This window comes from Carlito syrichta, unplaced genomic scaffold (genome assembly GCF_000164805.1).
Source record: "Carlito syrichta isolate Samal-C Ts95f unplaced genomic scaffold, Tarsius_syrichta-2.0.1 Scaffold304715, whole genome shotgun sequence".
Lineage (NCBI taxonomy): Eukaryota > Metazoa > Chordata > Mammalia > Primates > Tarsiidae > Carlito > Carlito syrichta.
The window spans coordinates 440,223-459,070 of NW_007248811.1; the positions used below are offsets into that span (position 1 = coordinate 440,223).

Below are 18,848 nucleotides of genomic sequence, written 5' to 3' on the forward strand. Positions count from 1 at the left end.
TCAATAAGGGTTACCTGATCTCAAACCAGGCAAAGTGAGGACCAAAGGGAGGCCCAAAGTTTACCTGTATGATGATCACTTGTGAACCTAATCCTGAATTGTACCCCACATCTTTAAAATAAAAAATATGAAAAATAAAGATAAGGCCTCTTTTAAAAAACATAACCACAGTTTATTGACACATGTTTAAAAAATGGATTCCTTAATATCATCAAGTCTTAGCCGGGCTCGGTGGCTCAGCCTGTAATCCCGCGCCTTTGGGAGGCTGCGGTGAGTGGATTGCCTGAGCCCGTGGGTTCGAGACCCGCCTGGGCAACTTGGCAAGACCTCATCTTTACAATAAATCAAAAATCAGCCGGGCGTGGTAGCATGCGCCTGTAGTTCCGGCTTCTTGGAAGGCTGAGGCGGAAGGATCGCTGGAGTCCAGCAGGTCGAGGCTGCGGTGGCCGGGAGCGGCCACTGCACTCCAATCTGGGTGACACAGTGAGATTCCAACTCAAAAAAAAAAAAAAATCATCAAGTCTTCCTTGTTCAGATTTCACTGATTGTCTCACGAATGCCTTTTAAAAAAAGTTTAATCAAGACCAAGAAAGGCTCATATGTTGCAGCTAGTCGATGTCTCTTTTTTAAAAAAACATTTTTATTGAGATATAATTCACATACCATAAAATACACTTGTTTAAAATGTACAGTTCAATGGCGTTAGTGTAGTCACAATCTAAGTTTAGAACATTTTATCACCCCACAGTAAGTTGCCTATTTGTTAGCAGTTATTCTCTGTTCCTGCCTTCTCTACCCTCTAACCCTAGTAACCACTAATCATCTTTCTCTAGATTTGCCTGTTCTGGGCTTTTCTTATAAATGGAATCTCATAATATATAGTCTTTGGTGTCTGGTCTCTTTCACTTAACATAATGTTTTAAAACACTCATTCATGTTCTAGTATGTACCAGAACTTCATTCCTTTTTATGACTGAATGATTGTATGGATATACCTCATTTTATTTATTTATTTGTTGATAAGCGTATGGGTTGTTTCCACTTTGGGGGTATTAAGAATTAATGCTGGCCGGGCTTGGTGGCTCAGCCTGTAATCCCATACTTTGGGAGGCCGAGGTGAGTGAATTCCCTGAGCCAGCGGGTTCGAGACCTGCCTGGGCAACTTGGCAAGACCTCATCTCTACAATAAATCAAAAAAAATTAGCCGGGTGTGGTAGCGCACGCCTGTAGTTCTGGCTACTTGGAAGGCTGAGGCGGAAGGATCGCCGGAGCCCAGCAGGTCGAGGCTGCGGTGGCCGGGAGCGGCCACTGCACTCTATTCTGGGCGACAGGGTGAGACTCCAACTCAAAAAAAAAAAAAAAAAAGAATAATGTTGCTATAAACATTTGTGTACAAGTTTTTATGTGAACATATGTTTTCATTTCTCTTGAGTATACTTAGGAGTGGAATTGCTGGATCATACGGTAACTCTATGTTTAACTGTTTCAGGGACAAAGTGTTTTCCAAAGTGTCCCTTTTTATGTTCCCACCAGCAGTGTGTGAGGGTTTCAGTTACTTCGTATCCTCACCAACACTTATTATTTGTCTTTTGATTATAGTCATCCTGATGAGTGAGAAGTGGTATCTGTTTGTGGCAACGATTTGCATTTCTATGATGAATAATGATGTTGAGCATCTTTTCATGTGCCTATTGGTCACTTGTATAACTTCGTTGGAGAAATGTCTATTCAAACCCTTTGTCATTAAAAAAATATTGATTTTTAAGAGTTCTTTATTTATTTTATATACAAGTTTCTTATCAGATACACGATTTGCAAATTTTTTTCTAGTCTGTGGCTTGTCTTTTTATTTTCCTGATGGTGTCCTTTGAAGCACAGAGTTTTTAATTTTCATAATGTTCAGTGCATCTACATTTTTTTTTTTGCTGCTGCTTGTACTTTTGGTGTCATATCTAAGAAACCATTGCTTAATCCAAAGGATGGAAGTTTACATCTGTATTTTTCTCTAAGAATTTATAGTTTTATATATTATATTTAGGTATTTCACACATCTTGAGTTAGTTTTTGTGTATGGTGTGAGATAGGAGTTCAAATATATTGTATTGAATGTGAATGTCCAGTTGTCTTGGCATTATTTGTTGAAAAAAAGAGTTTATAATACTGAGTGCTGTCTCACAGAAACAAAGATCTGAGTATCACATGTTCTCACTTACTGATAAGTGGACCTTGAACAACTATCTTAATACTATAAGAAAAGGATTGACAGTGGTGGGAAACTATGGGGTGGGGCGGGGAGGGGAAGGGAGGTGGAATTAATGGTAGTCAATATCTGTCTGGGGAAAGGGGGGCACACCTCATCAACAAGGGTATCTGCACAATGCATATTTGTATACCTAACCCTTAACTGTACCCCACAATATTAACATAAAAAATATGTATTAGAAAAAAAAGAAAAAAAAGACTCATTCTCCCAATTAATCATTTGACATTCTTGTCAAAATTCAGTTGCCTGTGAATTTAAGGGTTTATTCCTGGACTCTCTGTTCTGCTCCACTGATCTACATATTCTAATGTCAATACTGTGCTGTCTTGATTATTGTAGTAAATTTTGAAAATGTTCTTTTCAGTTTTATTAGTTTTGATTTTAGTTTTTAAGGGTTGTGTTTTAAAAGATTAATTTAACTTTATTTTATTTTAAAGATGTGGAATACAATTCAGGATTAGGTATGCAAGTGGTCATCATACAGGTAAAGCTTGGGCCTCCCTTTGGTCCCCACTTTGCCTGGTTTGAGATCAGGTACCCTATTGATGTTGTACCCAGTCCCACCCCAGCAGTATCCTGCTACTGCCAGTCCCTTTCTTATAGTATTATAGTAAATGTTCAGGGTCCACTTATGAGTGAGAACATGTGGTACTCTGTTCTTTGTTTCTGTGATAGATCACTGAGTATGATAGACTCTAAATTAATATAACTTTGTACTTACATAAAATATTAACATGGTTTTAAAATTGAGTCTATAAAACAAGCTATGCCCAAAGAAGTCTGGCATCTGTTCCTAACCCTTTTTCCCTATTCCTTCCTTGTCCCTATAAGTAGCCATCTTTTTATTAATGGTTTACCAGTCTGTTTTTAAAATAAAAGCAAATGCATATACATATCTATCATATATGTGAGGATACACACACATACATGATAGACATATATATGCATTTGCTTTTATTTTAATGGAACATACGATTTAGATTTTCTCCATTTTGCCTTTTTCACTTAACACTATATCCTGCTGATGATTCCATAGTAGTATGCAGAGATACTCCCTGTTCCCTTTTGTAACTGTATACTACTAGATTGCATGAATGCATAATTATTTATTCAACTAGTCCCCTGTTGGGATTATTTCTAGTATTTTGCTATTACAAATATTTTTGCTGTGAATAGCCTTCTTCATGTCTTTATATTTTTTTTCAGTGTATAGTTAGATAAATTAGAAGTGAGATTACTAGGTCAGAGGTTAAATGCACATGTGATGTTGCCAGATATTGCAAAACACCCCTCCATTAGGGTAGTGCCATTTTGTAAATCCCACCAGCATTGTTGAAGTATGCCTATTTCCCCACAGTGTCATTATTAGAGTGTGTTATCTAACTTTTGTATTTTTTCCCATCTGATAGGCAAGAAATCATATCTTTGTGTGGTTTTTTGATTTACAGATGACTTATGAACAAGACTGGACATTTTTTTTCATGTGGTGGTTAAGAGTCATTTGTATCTCTTTCTGTAATCTCTCATAGCTCTGCTCATTTTTACATAGGGTAATTGGACTTTATTTTTTTTTAAATATGTGTATCAGTATATTAACATTTAATCACTGAACTGTCGGTGTTTTGCATAACTATAGCTTACTGGTCTGAGAGACTCCTTATAATAAAAAGTCTGAATCCATTTCTTTTTTGAATCAGAGTCTTATTCTGTTCTGCAGGGTTAGGAGCAGTCAGAGTGTTATCCAAAGGCTGGAGTGCAGTGGCATGATTAAGGCTTACTTGCACCCTTAAACTCCTGGGCTCAGGCAATCCTCCCACCTCAGTCTCTTGTGTAACAGGGACTAACAGACATGTGCCATTACGCCTGACTAATTTTTTGATTTTTTTAAATAGAGATGAGGTCTTGCTATGTTGCCCAGGCTGGTATCGAACTCCTGGGCTCAAGCGATCCTCCCGCCTTGGCCTCCCAAAGTGCTGGTATTACAGGCATGAGCCACTGAGCCTGGCCCTGAGTTCATTTTTGATACTTCACTGTGACCATTTTGAAGCCTCACCCTTCCTTCTTCCTCTTTGTACTACATGTAGCTCTTAAGCAGATCTGAAGATGGCTTGAGAAAACAAGGAAAGGAGACTGGCTTGGGGTTTTTATGGTGATTTGGGGGTGGGGCTAGAGCGAGGGGTTTCAGCACAAGGTTTGAACTTCCCATCAGCACCAAGGATAAACTGTCTCCTCAGCTCCCTCCTTGCAGGCAGCACTACAGCACATTTGAATTTGTGAGTTACCAGCTTCCCTAAGGGCTCCACCTAACCTCTCTGGTATACTATGTTACAACAGTCTCTCTGTACTGTCTGAAGGCCAGGTCAGATAACTAGCTGTGGGTTTGAGCCTAATGTGCTTTGAAGAAAGGAGATCAAGTGGGAAAACAAGTTATAAAATAGCTGGTAAATAGACTTGCAAGACATTTCTGACAAATGTTTGACGAGGTGGCTGTGTTGATGACCAAGAGTCATATGTCAACACTATTTCCAAGATGCCTTGGGGGAGAAGTCTCATTAGTTTATAGGGAATTTTGCTTTTGATCCTTAATAACCTCTGAAAGGAAAATAAGTCTGCTTTAGGTCCCATTATAATCCATTGTTTTAAGGTCAGCTAGAAAACTTGTGATTGCCATAGAAAGACTTTTGACTTTATTTATTTAGAACAGAGCTTGTGGGTTTGATTTGACTTTTCTTTGTTTGAAATTTGTTGTTTACATTTTTAGTAAAATTTCTCAGATTTTTGGTAAAAACAAAACAAATTAATTTATGTGACTTACATCTGTCGTGAGTATTATGTCATTGCTTCTTTTGCCCTATTCTAATTTATATATTTTAAAAAAAGCTGTTCAGCTGGGCTCGGTGGCTCAGCCTATAATCCCGCGCCTTTGGGAGGCTGAGGTGAGTGGATTGCCTGAGCCCACGGGTTCGAGACCTGCCTGGGCAACTTGGCAAGACCTCATCTCTACAATAAAAATTAAAAAATCAGCCGGGCGTGGTAGTGTGTGCCTGTAATTCCAGCTACTCGGAAGGCTGAGGCGGAAGGATCACCGGAGCCCAGCAGGTCGAGGCTGTGGTGGCCGGAAGCGGCCACTGCACTCCAGTCTGGGCGACAGAGTGAGACTCCAACTCAAAAAAAAAAAAGAAAAAAGAAAAGCTGTTCATATGTTGCTTTTAGTCCCATGATTTATAGTTGCTTTGAGCAATAAATGTGATTATGGTTATACAGAAGAACTTGCTGAATGAAAAAGAAAAATGATGATTCACTTGTATATAAATGTGAAAGCTATTCTAGATAGGTTATTAATAATTTATTTAAATAATGGCTCTTAACAGGTTCGGTGGCCAAGAATTTCTTCACCAAATCAAAGCTTTCCATTCCAGAACTCTCCTATATATGGTAAGTGCAATTAATACCGCATGATACCATACCATCACACATACCCATCTTTTAGCTCATACCTTTGCATTTTTAAAAGTCTTATCTTTGAATGATTTTTTAACAGACTAAGAGAGTGAATGGAATTCAAGTTTTTGTTGTTTTGAAGATTAAATAAGTTATCATATGAAAAGCACAATGAACAGTGCCTGGCATATACTAAGCACTATAAGTATTAACTGTGATATTAGAAGTAACTTCCTAATTATTATCCCCATTTCAGATCCCTTTTCAGTCTAGGCAGTTGTGGGCATATGAAACTTGCCACATTGTAGATTTTATTTTCAGATTTTCTGTTTGGTGTGATGCAGGTAACTAGAGGACCTTGAAAAGCAATTCTTTATAATAGTTTATAAGGTCCAGGAATATTTTGGAATTACATTAAATTTGACTATTCTAGTAGCCTCTGAGTTTCATAAATTTGGCTGGTGTTTATCAACTGGGCCCTAGTTCAGACTTGCAGCTGCAGCATCCACTGCACCTTGCCACAGCTCTGGCTCTAGAAAGGCTGTGCTGAGCTGGTCCAGATGGCTCTATATGCATTTATGAAGATGCTTGGTGTTGCTGTGAACTCCTGGCTGTGTGTGGGATCGTTCTTCCCCAACAACGGGCAGGAGATCACACTGCTATAAATATATCATTAAAAACATCGAAATATTTATATAAGCGTTTTGCATGAGAATTTACAAAAATATGATAGGATTTAAAATTGTTTGTCATGTGTTTTGCATCTTATTGAAAAACTATTCCACTGACACTTGTGCATGCCAGTGTATCTGGGATTTTGAGCTGGGTTTAGGTTCTTCAACAATATACTCTGGCGCATACATACATACATACATATATATATATATATATATTTACAACAAGCCTTATATTAGATTCTAAAGTTAGGAAAAAGAAATTATTATTTTGAAAAGAATACAATCTGTGTTGGCAGAATTCCCAGTCTTTGTATTGTCGGCACGAGGCTTCCTATCTTTATGTCGAGACACATCAATGAAAGTTAGATGGTATTCTCTCCATCCAGCAGCTCCCTGACTCTTCACCCTGGGAACAGCTATTTCAGGACTGGTATACTTGAAATTAGAGGAAGGGAATGGGGAGGGAGGAGGAGGAGGATAGAAAGGGAGGAGAAAGGGAGAGGGAAGGGAGTAGGAGAGGGCCAGGGAGGGAGGGGAGAAGGGGGAAAAGGAGGAAAATGAAAATGGTCTAAAGGAAGTTATGGAGCTTACCTTAGAGATATTTTTTCTTCCAAATGGTAACATGTTTCTAAAATAATTTTGTATAAGTCTTACCTCTACTTGTCATAATACAAGTATACTTGTCTCTGTACATCTAAGAGATGGTTGAGCACATAGGGTCTTAGTTACTTTGGCAAACCAGTTTCTTTTGTGCTGAGTAAATGTCTGTGCCTTTTAGTGGGAAATAATGACTGAAGTGAAGAGAAGCCTTTTCAAGACTTTCCCTTTCATCTTTTTTGTCTTATCTGGTTCCAGTCTTCTCTAGTTGTTAGTTTTATCCTAAAACAGAATGCAATCAATATTTATTGAGCTTACTTGTATTTTTCCAGGAGGGAATTCTCAAGCAAAGACCAGTGTGATGCAAAAATTTATATGACCTGAAAAGTTCAAGGTTTTCCCTTAAAACTGAAAACTGAGTAAACTGTTTCTGTGCTCCGAGTAAACTGTATAATGACTGGGACAATTATAAAATTCCTGACCACTCTTCCTCTGCTTGTTTTGACCACTAGATCCAGGCTCTTTGCATCATGCAGCCTGCATTTACTGAATGACTGTCAACTAACTGGGGAAGTCTGGGCATCGTTTGTCTTTTTGTGCCATAGTTTCTTGTCCCATGTCCTCAGCATTGTAAAACAGACTAAACAGGGAATCTGAAGTATTTAAATTTTTATTTATAAAATGTTAAGGCTGAGGTGGAAGGATCTCCTGAGCCCAGTGGGTTGACACTGGGGTGAATGTGCGTGTGCCACTGTACTCCAGCCTGGGCGATAGAGTGAGACTCTTTCTCAAAAAAAAAAAGAAAAAAGTTTCTGATGCCAGTGCTATCAATCAACATTTTTCTTCTGAGATTTCAAATGAACCTAGCCAGGAGGATTTGGAGATCCTGCAGTGCCATCACCGGAGAGTATGGAAGTTGTGTTTGCATGTTTGGGCTGAGTAACTTTTCCCCTAAGCCCCATGATAGGTACTCATGGCATTTGGTATGTTTAGGGAGCTTAGTGATGTTGACTGCGATGGAGCCCTGACCCTGTCTGAGTTTTGTGCTGCATTCCATCTCATTGTGGCCCGGAAGAATGGCTACCCACTGCCTGAGAGCTTGCCTCCAACTCTGCAGCCAGAGTACCTGCAAGCAGGTAAGGCCTCATCATAAATCTGAAACCTTAGATACTTTCCCTCCAGGCTTTATAAGAAACTTTTGTTTCTTAAAATGGTATCCAGACACTTTGGGGGGGGGGGTCCTTGGTATCTCTCTATAGTTATTTTTAAAAAAGGATATTAGACTTTCACATCTCAAAATATGAGTAATATGGTTGATCTGGGTGAATGTGAATTATATGTTTTTCTCATTCTGGTACCCTTTGGAAGGATTTGAATCAAAGACACTCTTTCGTGATCGTTGAAGAATAGGCGAGTGCTGAACCTCCCAGCTGATATAAAATGAAGGGGAAGATCTTGTAGTGACAAGTGCTGACTTGGTATCTTTAGGCACACCCTAGTATCTCCAAGTGGCCGTAGGTGATGGAATGGAATAGAACTTTTATCCCTAATTAAAAAGCTTTAAAAAATTACATGCAGTGAAATGTGCGAAGTGCTGTGACCTTAAGTGTACACTCGATGAATTTTTATATATGTATACACCCATGGAATTACAATCAGATAAAGATATAGAACATTCTAGCACATCAGAAAGTTGGAATAGATCTCTATTTGTCTTTCTCCTCAATAAAACAGTAACTCTCAAGCTGCTATTTTGAACCCTTTAGAAAGAATCATGGTGAGTATAACATTTATATTAATTCCTTTGAAAGATTGGAAGAGTTAATAATGTCTCTTGGCCTTTTCAAAGGCAGTGGGCACTGGCCTGATTTCCATTATTCAGAGAAGTATGATGTTCTTTGAAAGGATCCAGAAATAGCTGGTGCTTTCAGCAACCTTTCTTACTTTATAGGAAAGGGCTTGTAAAGAAATGAGAGCTTAGTCATGGATGATAATTGGCAAGAGCAAGCAATGTCTAAAGAAATGGTGATTACTCACTGATGGAGTATAAATTTTGTGATTAGGTTTGGAAAAGGCCTTAGATTTTCTTTTCTCATACCTTCCTTGTGATGACACCAGATTCAAAGTGGCAAATATCTCATCTGAGTCAGTGTTGGGGTCTCTGACTCTCTTCAATAAAAAGTCTGTTGTTTTCTGCATTAGGTAGTGAGGGAGGTACCTCAACCAAAGGGAAGAAACCAAGTTTGTGACTGGTGCTAAGTGACAGGTAAGCATGTTGTGAGAAGAGCAACGCATTCTAGGATCTTCTTCAAATGCCCCCTTAAAACATATGAAGAAGAGAGTTAAGAAAGCAAAACCTACCAATTTCTGGGCTTAGATTTTGCTAATAACGACTTTCTGCCTACAGCAGGCAGTCATTCTAGCCTGCTGCCCTTCCTTGGAGGTTGGGGAAGACCTTCATGGGTCCCCAGAAATTAGCTTACAATTGAACTCTCTTTTTTATTTTTTCATAACAGCCATTTATTTAGCTTATAATCTGTGGATTGCCAACTTGGGCTACAGTCAGTTGAATGGTCCTTCTCATCTGAACCAGGATTGACTGTGGCTAGATAATTAAGATATAATATAGATATTGTTATGAAAAGCAAGGTTAGGCAGGGCTCTGTGGCTCAGCCTGTAATCCCAGCACTTTGGGAGGCCGAGGTGAGTGGATTGTCTGAGCCTGCGGGTTTGAGACCAGCCCGGGCAACTTGGGGAGACCTCGTCTCTACAATAAATCAAAAATTAGCCAGGCATGGTAGTGCACACCTGTAGTTCTGGCTACTTGGAAGGCTGAGGTGGAAGGATCGCTGGAGCCCAGCAGGTCCATGCTGGAGTGGCTATGAGTATGCCACTGCACTCCAGCCTGGGCAACTGAATGAGATGCCAACTCAAGAAAAAAAAAAGAAAAGCAAGGTCAAATCTGTATTAGATATCTATTACTTTACAAAAATCACCCTAAAACTTAGGAGCTTAATATAACAGTAAAAATTTACTTTCTCACACAACATTATATGGTCAGAAATTTGAGAGTGACTTGGGTGGTTCTGGTTGAAGACTCTTTTAAAAAAATTTTTTAAATTTTATTTTAAAGATGTGGGATACAATTTAGAATTAAGTATACAAGTGGTCGTGGTACAGGTAAAATTTGGGCCTCCCTTTGGTCCCCACTTCACCTGGTTTGAGATCAGGTACCCTTATTGATGCTATGTGGCCCCCCTCCCTCCCCTGGCAGTGTCCTGCTACTGCCACCCTTTCTTATTGTGTTATGGTAAATGTTCAGGGTCCGCTTATGAGTGAGCACATGTGGTACTTAGTTCTTTGTTTCTGTGATAGATCATTGAGTATGATAGACTCTCTTTCATCTTTGGTCAGTGAGTATCCCAATTGAAATCTCTTTCGTTTTTGGTAGGTCGGTATCCATTTCTATCTCGCTCTCCCTCCCCCTTTCTGTTTCCTTCTCCTGGATTGAGGCACAAAAGCACGGACATTCCAGGGGCTATTTGATTCCTGCATTGGCTCTCATTGCCAAAGCAGTGCAGTGTCATAGAGGAACCTCTTCTCTTGAGGGCAGGGCGACATGAGATTTTTGTCTCTCTCTAAAGGGAATTAACTCCTGGCCAGAGGGCCAAGTTCTGTTCTAGGGTTATTTAGTTATATTTAATGCCCTCACTGTGTCTTCTTTTGAGCCCTGGGAAGAGTCCTGGATAACCTCACCTCCCGTGCCCATGCTTAATTTTCTGTTTTAAGTTCTTGATTAATGCTGCTTTATTGTTCTGATGCCATTTGGCCATAGAACCTATGGCATGATTCCTTGTTTGGGAAGTCACTTTGCAGGTATCCAAGTATTTCATGGACTGTTTCAAAAGTCACTGATATAATTTTTAGAAATCAGAAAACCCTGAGCTAAAAGCCCACTAACAGGAAAGAAGTAATCTCTTGATTCCTTTGCTGTTGCAAATGATTCCTTTGACTTGCCTGTTCAGTAGAGAGGGGCCTATGAAAAAAAGTGCCAGTCAAGAGGCATCTCCCTTCACTGGGAATGGCACCCCTTGTTTCTTCTTAGCCTTTAAGGAGATGGTCAGCATGCATTTATATAGAAACAACTGAAGAATGTATCACATACACTTTAGTTCAACAAAAATTGCACATCATTTCCAGGGATTAATCTTGAATAATATTTATATAGTTCTAACAGAAAACATGAGAGACTTCATAAAACCCCATCAAACTCAGTGACAGTATATTTTAGACAAACCATGAGGGTTTAGCAGTTAGTTTTTAAATGCTTTATCACCCATGTTTATCTTTGTATGAAGCTCAAGAAAATGGCTGGAACTATCTAGGTCTTCTCTGTGCATTGAGTGATTTATTGATTGATGAATGTTTGGGTGAGTCATGTTATCACTCGGTTGCCCAGACTGGAGTGCAGTGGCACAATCATGGCTCACTGCAGCTTTGAACTTCTGGGCTGAAGGGATCCACCCTCCTCAGCCTCCCTAGTATCTGGGACTATAGGCACCTGTGCCACTACGCCTGGCTTATTTTTTTATTTTTATTTTTTGGTAGCAATGAGATTTTGCTGTGTTGCCTAGGCTGGTCTCAAACCCCTGGGCTCAAGCAATCTTCTTGTCTCAGCATCTCAAAGTGGTGGGATTACAGATGTGAGCCACCACGCCTGGTCTGTCTTTGCTTTTAGACTGTGCAAAATATGAGTAGCCCTGTTCATTTTTATGGCATCCCAGTTAGCCTTTTTTTTTTTTTTTAAAAAGCTTAGCTCTTATCTTGTTTCAGCATTTTTCTGATTGATCTATATTCAGTCTTTTAAAAAATCTAATCTATTTTCGATAAGATTAGTAACGAGTATAAACTTGGCTGATAAACTCTGCAAGCTTGTTTTCAATAACATAATGAAATGGGAATTGTGTCTGATGCCATTTTACTTGTAATTACAGAAACAGTCCCTTGCCCCTAACAGTACAAATTAAAGGACAAAGTTGGAATGCTAATTTAGATTATTTGGTGGCTTACCCATGAGCCTTATGATAGTTTCATGTCTAGGTGACTGGGTGGGTTCTGGTAGAAATTTTTGCCGTATCATTTGTTAAAAAGTATTTGTCGAGTACTTACTATGTGAGAGGTACCTTATTACTCTCTGTGGTCAGAATTCTGTATAAAACAGAGTTCCTACCCCCATGGAACTTGCAGGGAGTTAGAAGATCAATGTTAAGTAAACTCATACACATGTTATTAGAGCCAGTGATAAGTGCTGTGAAGGAGAAGTGCAGGTGCAGCAAAAGGGTGCATGACCTTAAGGAAGGTTTCATTAAATGTGAGCTGTGATGTGAAGATGAGCTAATATGAATGATATGCTAAGGGCTTTGCAGATGAAGAAAGGGACAGCGGGGGTCCTGGGAAGAGGGACCAGCAGGCATGTTGGAGAGGCACTGAGAGTGGGCTTGGAGCATGGAGGAATGGAAATTTCAGGCCACAGTAGCTGGAGTACACAGAGCCAGGGATAGAGGGGCCAGGAAGAGGCTGAAGAGGAAGATGGGAACAAATTATGGGCAACAATGTTGAGCTATTTGAAGCAGAGAAGTGGCACCATCAGATTTGCTGTGTGAAATGATCGTGCTGATTGCTTTCTAGAGAACAGGTTTTAAGGGGGGGAGGGTGGAAACTGGAAGTGTTATGGTAGTAGTCCAGTTAGGGGCAGCGAGAGGCTCGCATTGGGGGGGGAATAGAGCAGATGGAGAGATATGGACACATTGGAGAGAGATTTAGCAGTTAATTGGTGATATTTGCAGTTTTAGAAAGTGTTAGCTTTCTCCATGGCAGGACCCCCTTGTGATAAGGCATCAGTCATCTAATTTTAGTCAGAACACTGACTGGTAGGCCAGAAAGAAATCTTATATTGGAAAACTGTCCTTGGGGCTAGATTAAGGAATGGTGCTTTGAAGGGTATCGTGCTGAGTTTTTGCCAAGGAAACAAACCACCAAGTATGGTCAGAAAAATCACCAGGGTCCACGGTTTCCTTTATTTGACATAGGAAAAATTCAGACCAGAGTAAGCAAGTAAACGAATTAAGGTGCTTGCACTGAAATCCACACGGTAGTTGATACCCAGGCCAGTACTTTACTGCAGAAGGATGTTGGCATTTTAATTCCTGGTGAGGGTAGAAAGATGGGGGAAGGATGAAAAACAGTGCCAATCCACTTTTCACATTTAATTTAAAATATTTTTTTAGACATTGCATTAGAATTTTATGTCCTAATAGCTTGTCTAGCTTCTGTTTATTATCTTCCCTAATCTGCTCTTCCTCTTGGGAATATTGACAAATTTTCTAGCTGTTGAGATATTTCTTTCCTAATTACTTTGTGACAAAGTGATGAAGCAGAATCTGCTTCTAAGACATAGCCTGGGTGTTAAGTAATTAGCTTACCAAGCAGCATGATTTTTCCTCATGCTAATTCACTCATCTACCCAGAGAACAGCTTGTCACTGTTGTATGTTGGAAGAAACTCATAATGTGATTCTTATTTCTTTGTTGTAAATCAGCAAGAATTTATGCTCTTATTTTTGTCATTCCTGCTAACCAAAGAGATAAGTATTTCATGAAGTTATATTTGATTATACATTATTATAAGTTCTTTCTTGCCTATTTTCAACAATAGCTAAAGTGACATATTTTCTTAGTTAATGATTACAGAATTCATATTGCCACCATAGTCACTACCTTTAAAAATTGCACTAATGGTATAGTTAAAACTTACTGTGATAGTAATGGTTAATGTGGAAAATGACTACTATGCTATAACATGAAGTGCTAAGAGCACGGACCCTTCAGCCAGACTGCTGAGAGTTCAAGTCCTTGCTCTTTCATTTACCAGCTATATGACCTTGAGTAAGTTGCTTAACTTCCCTGTTTCTCTGCTTCATCACATGTAAAATGGGGTTGATAGAAGAACTGAATTGCATATGTGAAGAACTTAAAATACCACCTCAACATGATTGGTGCCACAAGTGCTTCATAGGAGCTTGCTGATTTTGTTTATATTTTACAAGCACTGAAAAACTGATGGAAAACACAACCATGTATATAGTAAACATTCTTACGTATTCTTTTTGTTTCTTTTTAGCTTTTCCTAAGCCCAAGCGGGAGTGTGCATTATTTGATTCTTATTCTGAGTCACTGCCGACAAACCAACAACCCCGTGACTTGAATTGGATGGAGGTAAAAGATCTTCATATGTTAATAAATAAGAAAGTGTATAGCATTAAATCCATTTGCATATGCTCTTTAAAAACTCTGGAAAATGAACTTATAACATTTTCTCTTTATACATGATAATTATTTTGAGGCTCAGTCTTTTTTTTCTTTTTTTTTTGAGTTGTAGTCTCACTCTGTCACCCAATCCTTCCGCCTCAGCCTTCCAGGTAGCTGGGCATGCGCTACCACATCTGACTAATTTTTTTATTTATTGTAGAGACGAGGTCTCGCCAAGTTGCCCAGGCTGGTCTGTAACCCCTGGACTCAGGCAATCCTCTCACCTCTGCCTCCCAAAGTGCTGGGATTACAGGCGTGAACCACTGTGCCCAGCTGAGGCTTGGTCTTTTAAATCTAGATACCAAATATATGTATAATTATTATTTTTTCTTTCCCCCCCTAAAACTAGATTTGATGAAGTAAGTAACATAGTCTCTACCTTCTACAGGTGAAATTTAAGTATAGCCAAACTAAGCCAGAAAACGTTAGCAAAGTTATTTACTTTAACCAAGATTTAACTCCCTAGTAAACAAACAATTTAGGTTATATTTTTATTAGCTGGGCATTAACAAATTATAATGAACTACAAGAGTTTTGAGAAGAGGTTTGAGAGCTTTATATGAGGGCCCCAAATTACATTCAGAGCTCCTTTAGGGCATTTAGCTATTGGACCAAATGAGAACTGATTTAGATGACCCTCAAAAGAAACATGGATGGTTCCCCCATGTTGGGCCATGGATGAAAGGGCTTAGCCAAGTGCTCAGTGATCCTTAGCTATGGGTCAATAAATGGGAGTCATTATGGTTATTGTTATCATCACCACTCTCATCATCATCACCATCATTGCTATGATGACAACTTAGATACCTGCTGTTCTCTTTCTGGAAAAAATCTGGAAATGTTTAATAAATGGAGGTTTATCTGCAGATTCCTATTAGAGTCCTCTGACCCTAGTTGAAACTGTTGCAAGATGATAGAAGTCAAAGGCAGGGTACAGGGACACTGATTTGCTCTCTTGTGACTGTGTGTGATGATTGATTCTCTCACACAGAGCTCTCATGCCTATGGTGCATGTTATTGATGACCCTTCTTCTCTCCTGTGAGCCAGTGGAGTCTGCCTCTCCAGGGCTTCCTCTAACATCTCTCTGGGCTTCTCTGCTACTCTTTCTTTGAATTATAGCCTTCATGGTACTTTCCTCAACAGATTTCTACTCACAGGAAAAATATATAAAGAAAAGTCATTTCAGGAGGATTGACAGATGTGCATTTGAAGAATTTTGGTTTTTAAAATTTCTTTTTCTGCAGAATGTATATGATATAACAGTTTGCCACTTTTTATGGCCCTTAGTTTACTTTGGAGGCTTGTTTATCAAGACAGGATGGATACCTCCATAGGTCTCTGATATAACTGCATGGGTTTTTTTGTATATGTATATGTGTATGATGGACCCTCCCTGCTTGAGTAAAATTATGAGATTGTTAGATAATTTTCTTAAAAGTGTCATAAGTTCTCAGTCCTTCTAAGTAAACTTATTGTTCCAACTTACCATGGTATTAAATGGCCTTTGCTTTTCCAATAGAGACAAATAATACTGATTTTTCTTTAGCAATTATGTTGCTGACTCATGTTGCTTTCCCCACACAGCCATTTATCGTCTAACACACACACACACACACACACACACACACACACACACACACACACACACACACTGAGGTGAGGTCCTGGAAGACCATGCATCCACCTTTAGGGACTTTACCTGTTCCTGGTTTATGTACTTTTGTATTCTTTAACTGACCCTCTTGGGTTAAAAACTACAGTCTTTTTTTGGCCCTGTCCCAACAAGAAAACAAAACAACAACAAAAGACTCCTTTTCCCCAAGGAAATTATTATTTTTGAGGCGATATATTTTTAGATAATGAATGTAGTAAATAGAATTCAAAGGAACAATAATAGGGTAATTGATGGTTTGGTCATTTAAGAAATATAGGTCAAACTGTAATAGTTAGTGATTAACTATTTCATATTCTTCTAAACTATTACTCATTGTTCTTTCTACCAGTCTTTTAATCTATCATGCTTGCATGGAGTTTAAGTAGATTTTGGAACCAGCCCTGTGAGCAGTGACTCCAGTATAGGTGTTTGGGTTGTGAATAAAGCTGCAGCTGATTTAGGTCTCAGATCATGAGAATTTGGCTTAGCAGTGCATCTTTTTCTTTTTTTCATTTTTAAATTTATTATTTATTTTATTTATAAAATTTTTGTTTCAATGGCTTTAGGGGAGTACAGATGATTTTTGGTTACACGGATGCATTGTATAGTAGTGAAGAAGTCTGGGCTTTAGGTGTACCCATCACCCCCACCAGTGCACATTGTGCCCAATAAGTAATTTTTTGAACCCTACTGCCCCTCCCACCCTCCCCCTTCCGAGTCTTCAGTGCCTATTATGCCATTCTATATGCTTTTGCAGTTTCTTAGTCTAGTCCTCACTTATAAGTGAGAACATATGATGTTTAGTTTTCCATTCCCATATTACATCACTTAGGATGATGGTCTCCAATTCCATCTAAGTTTCTGCCATTTCCTTTTCATGGCTGAATATTATTCCATGGTGTGTGTGTGTGTATGTATGTGTGTATACACAGCCACAGTTTGATTATCCACTGATCAGTTGATGGGCATTGGGTTGATTCCACACCTTTGAATTCAATTTGCTAGCAGTTTCTTGTCATATAATTTGAAATCAGGTAATGTGATACCTCCAGCTTTGTTCTTTTTAAAATTGGACTTGCTTTGGCTATTCTGGCTCTTTTTCGAACCTGTAGATCACTTAGGGTAAAATGGTCATATTAACAGTGTTGATTCTTCCAGTTCATGAGCATGGGATTTTTTCCTACTTGTTTGTGACCTCTACAATTTCTTTCTTTTTTTTTTTGAGTTGGGGGTCGCACTCTGTTGACCAAACTGAAGTGCAGTGGTATGCTCATGGCCACCACAGCCTCGACCTACTGGGCTTAGGTGATTCTTCCATCTCAGCCTTCCGAGTAACTGGGATTATAGGCGTACACCACTACACCCAGCTAATTTTTTTTATTTATTGTAGAGATGAGGTGTTGCCAAGTTGCCCAGGCTGGTCTCAGACCCCTGGGCTCAGGCAATCCTCTTGCCTCCACCTCCCAAAGTACCAGGATTATAGGTATGAGCCACTGTGCCTAGCTTCTGCAATTTCTTTCATCAGTGTTTTGTAGTTTCCCTTGTAGAGATCTTTCACCTTCTTGGTTAAGTATATCTCTAGGTATTTTAGCTTTTTGGCAGCTATTGTAAATGGAATTGAGTTCTTGATTTGATTCTCAACTTGGTCGCTATTGGTGTATAGCAGTGCTACTGATTTGTGTGTGTTGTTTTTTGTATCCTGAGACTTTACCAAATCCATTTATCAAGTCCAGGAGTCTTTTGGAGGATTGTTTAAGATTCTCTAGGAATAAGATCATATTGTCAGCATACAGAGATAGTTTGATTTTTTCTTTTCCAATTTGGATATCTTTATTTCTTTGTCTTGCCTGATTGCTCTGGCAAGAACTTCCAGTACTATGTTGAAGAGGAGTGGTGAAAGTGAGCATCCTAATGCAAATCATTTTACAAAAAAGGATACCTGCATGTTTGTTGCAGGTATGTTTGTTGCAACCCTATTCACAATAGCAAGAACATGGAACCAACCATGGTGACCATTGAAGCTGGACTGGATAAAAAAATGTGGTCCATACACACAATGGAATATTATGCAGCCATAAAGAAGGACAAACATGAACTGTGCAGCAACTTGGACGGATTTAGAGTTGATCATACTCAGTGCTCTATCACAGAAACAAAGAACAGAGTACCATATGTTCTCACTCGTAAACGGACCTTGAACAATTCTAATACTATAAGAAAGGGATTGGCAGTAGTGGGAAACTGTCAGAGGAGGGGGGATAGGATTGGCAGTTGAGGGAAACTGCTAGGGGAGGGAGGGGGATACCTCATAGCAAGGGTATCTGCATGATCAATGTTTGTATACCTAACCCTGAATTGTACCCCACATCTTTACAATAATAATAAAAAAGAAAGTGGACATCCTTGTCTTCTTCCAATTCTGAGGGGGAGTTTGTCCAACTTTTCTCTGTTCAGGATGACATTGGTTGTGGGTTTGTTGTATATGGCTCTTATTATTTTGAGGAATGTTCCTTCTATGACTATTTTGCTGAAAGCTTTTATCATGAAAAGATGCTGGATTTTATCAGATGCTTTTTGAAAAGATCATGTTTTTGTGGTGGATCACATTTATTGACTTGTGTATGTTGAAACATCCTTATATCCCTGAGATAAAACCAAGTTGATCATGGTGAATTTTTAAAAATGTACTGTTGAATTCAGTTTGCTAGCATTTTCTTGAAGATTTTGAATGTATGATCATCAGGGATATTGGTCTATGGTTTTTATTGTTGTTGTTGTATCTTTTCCTGGCTTTGGTATTAGTGTGATACTGGCTTCATAGAATGAGGTATGGAAAATTCCCTCCTGT

The 18,848-nt window shown here is 39.0% G+C and overlaps 1 protein-coding gene across 1 annotated transcript in view; it reads left to right on the forward strand.

Annotated features, from left to right (window-relative positions):
• Positions 1–18,848, forward strand: part of REPS2 (RALBP1 associated Eps domain containing 2) — a gene marked incomplete at its 5' end in the record, with an annotated part of 227,588 nt that overhangs the window by 105,469 nt on the left and 103,271 nt on the right. The window contains 3 exons of the mRNA XM_008060764.1: positions 5,635–5,698; positions 7,972–8,114; positions 14,158–14,252. Of these exons, the coding sequence (XP_008058955.1) occupies positions 5,635–5,698; positions 7,972–8,114; positions 14,158–14,252 (302 nt within the window). The remainder of the gene's footprint in view (positions 1–5,634; positions 5,699–7,971; positions 8,115–14,157; positions 14,253–18,848) is intronic.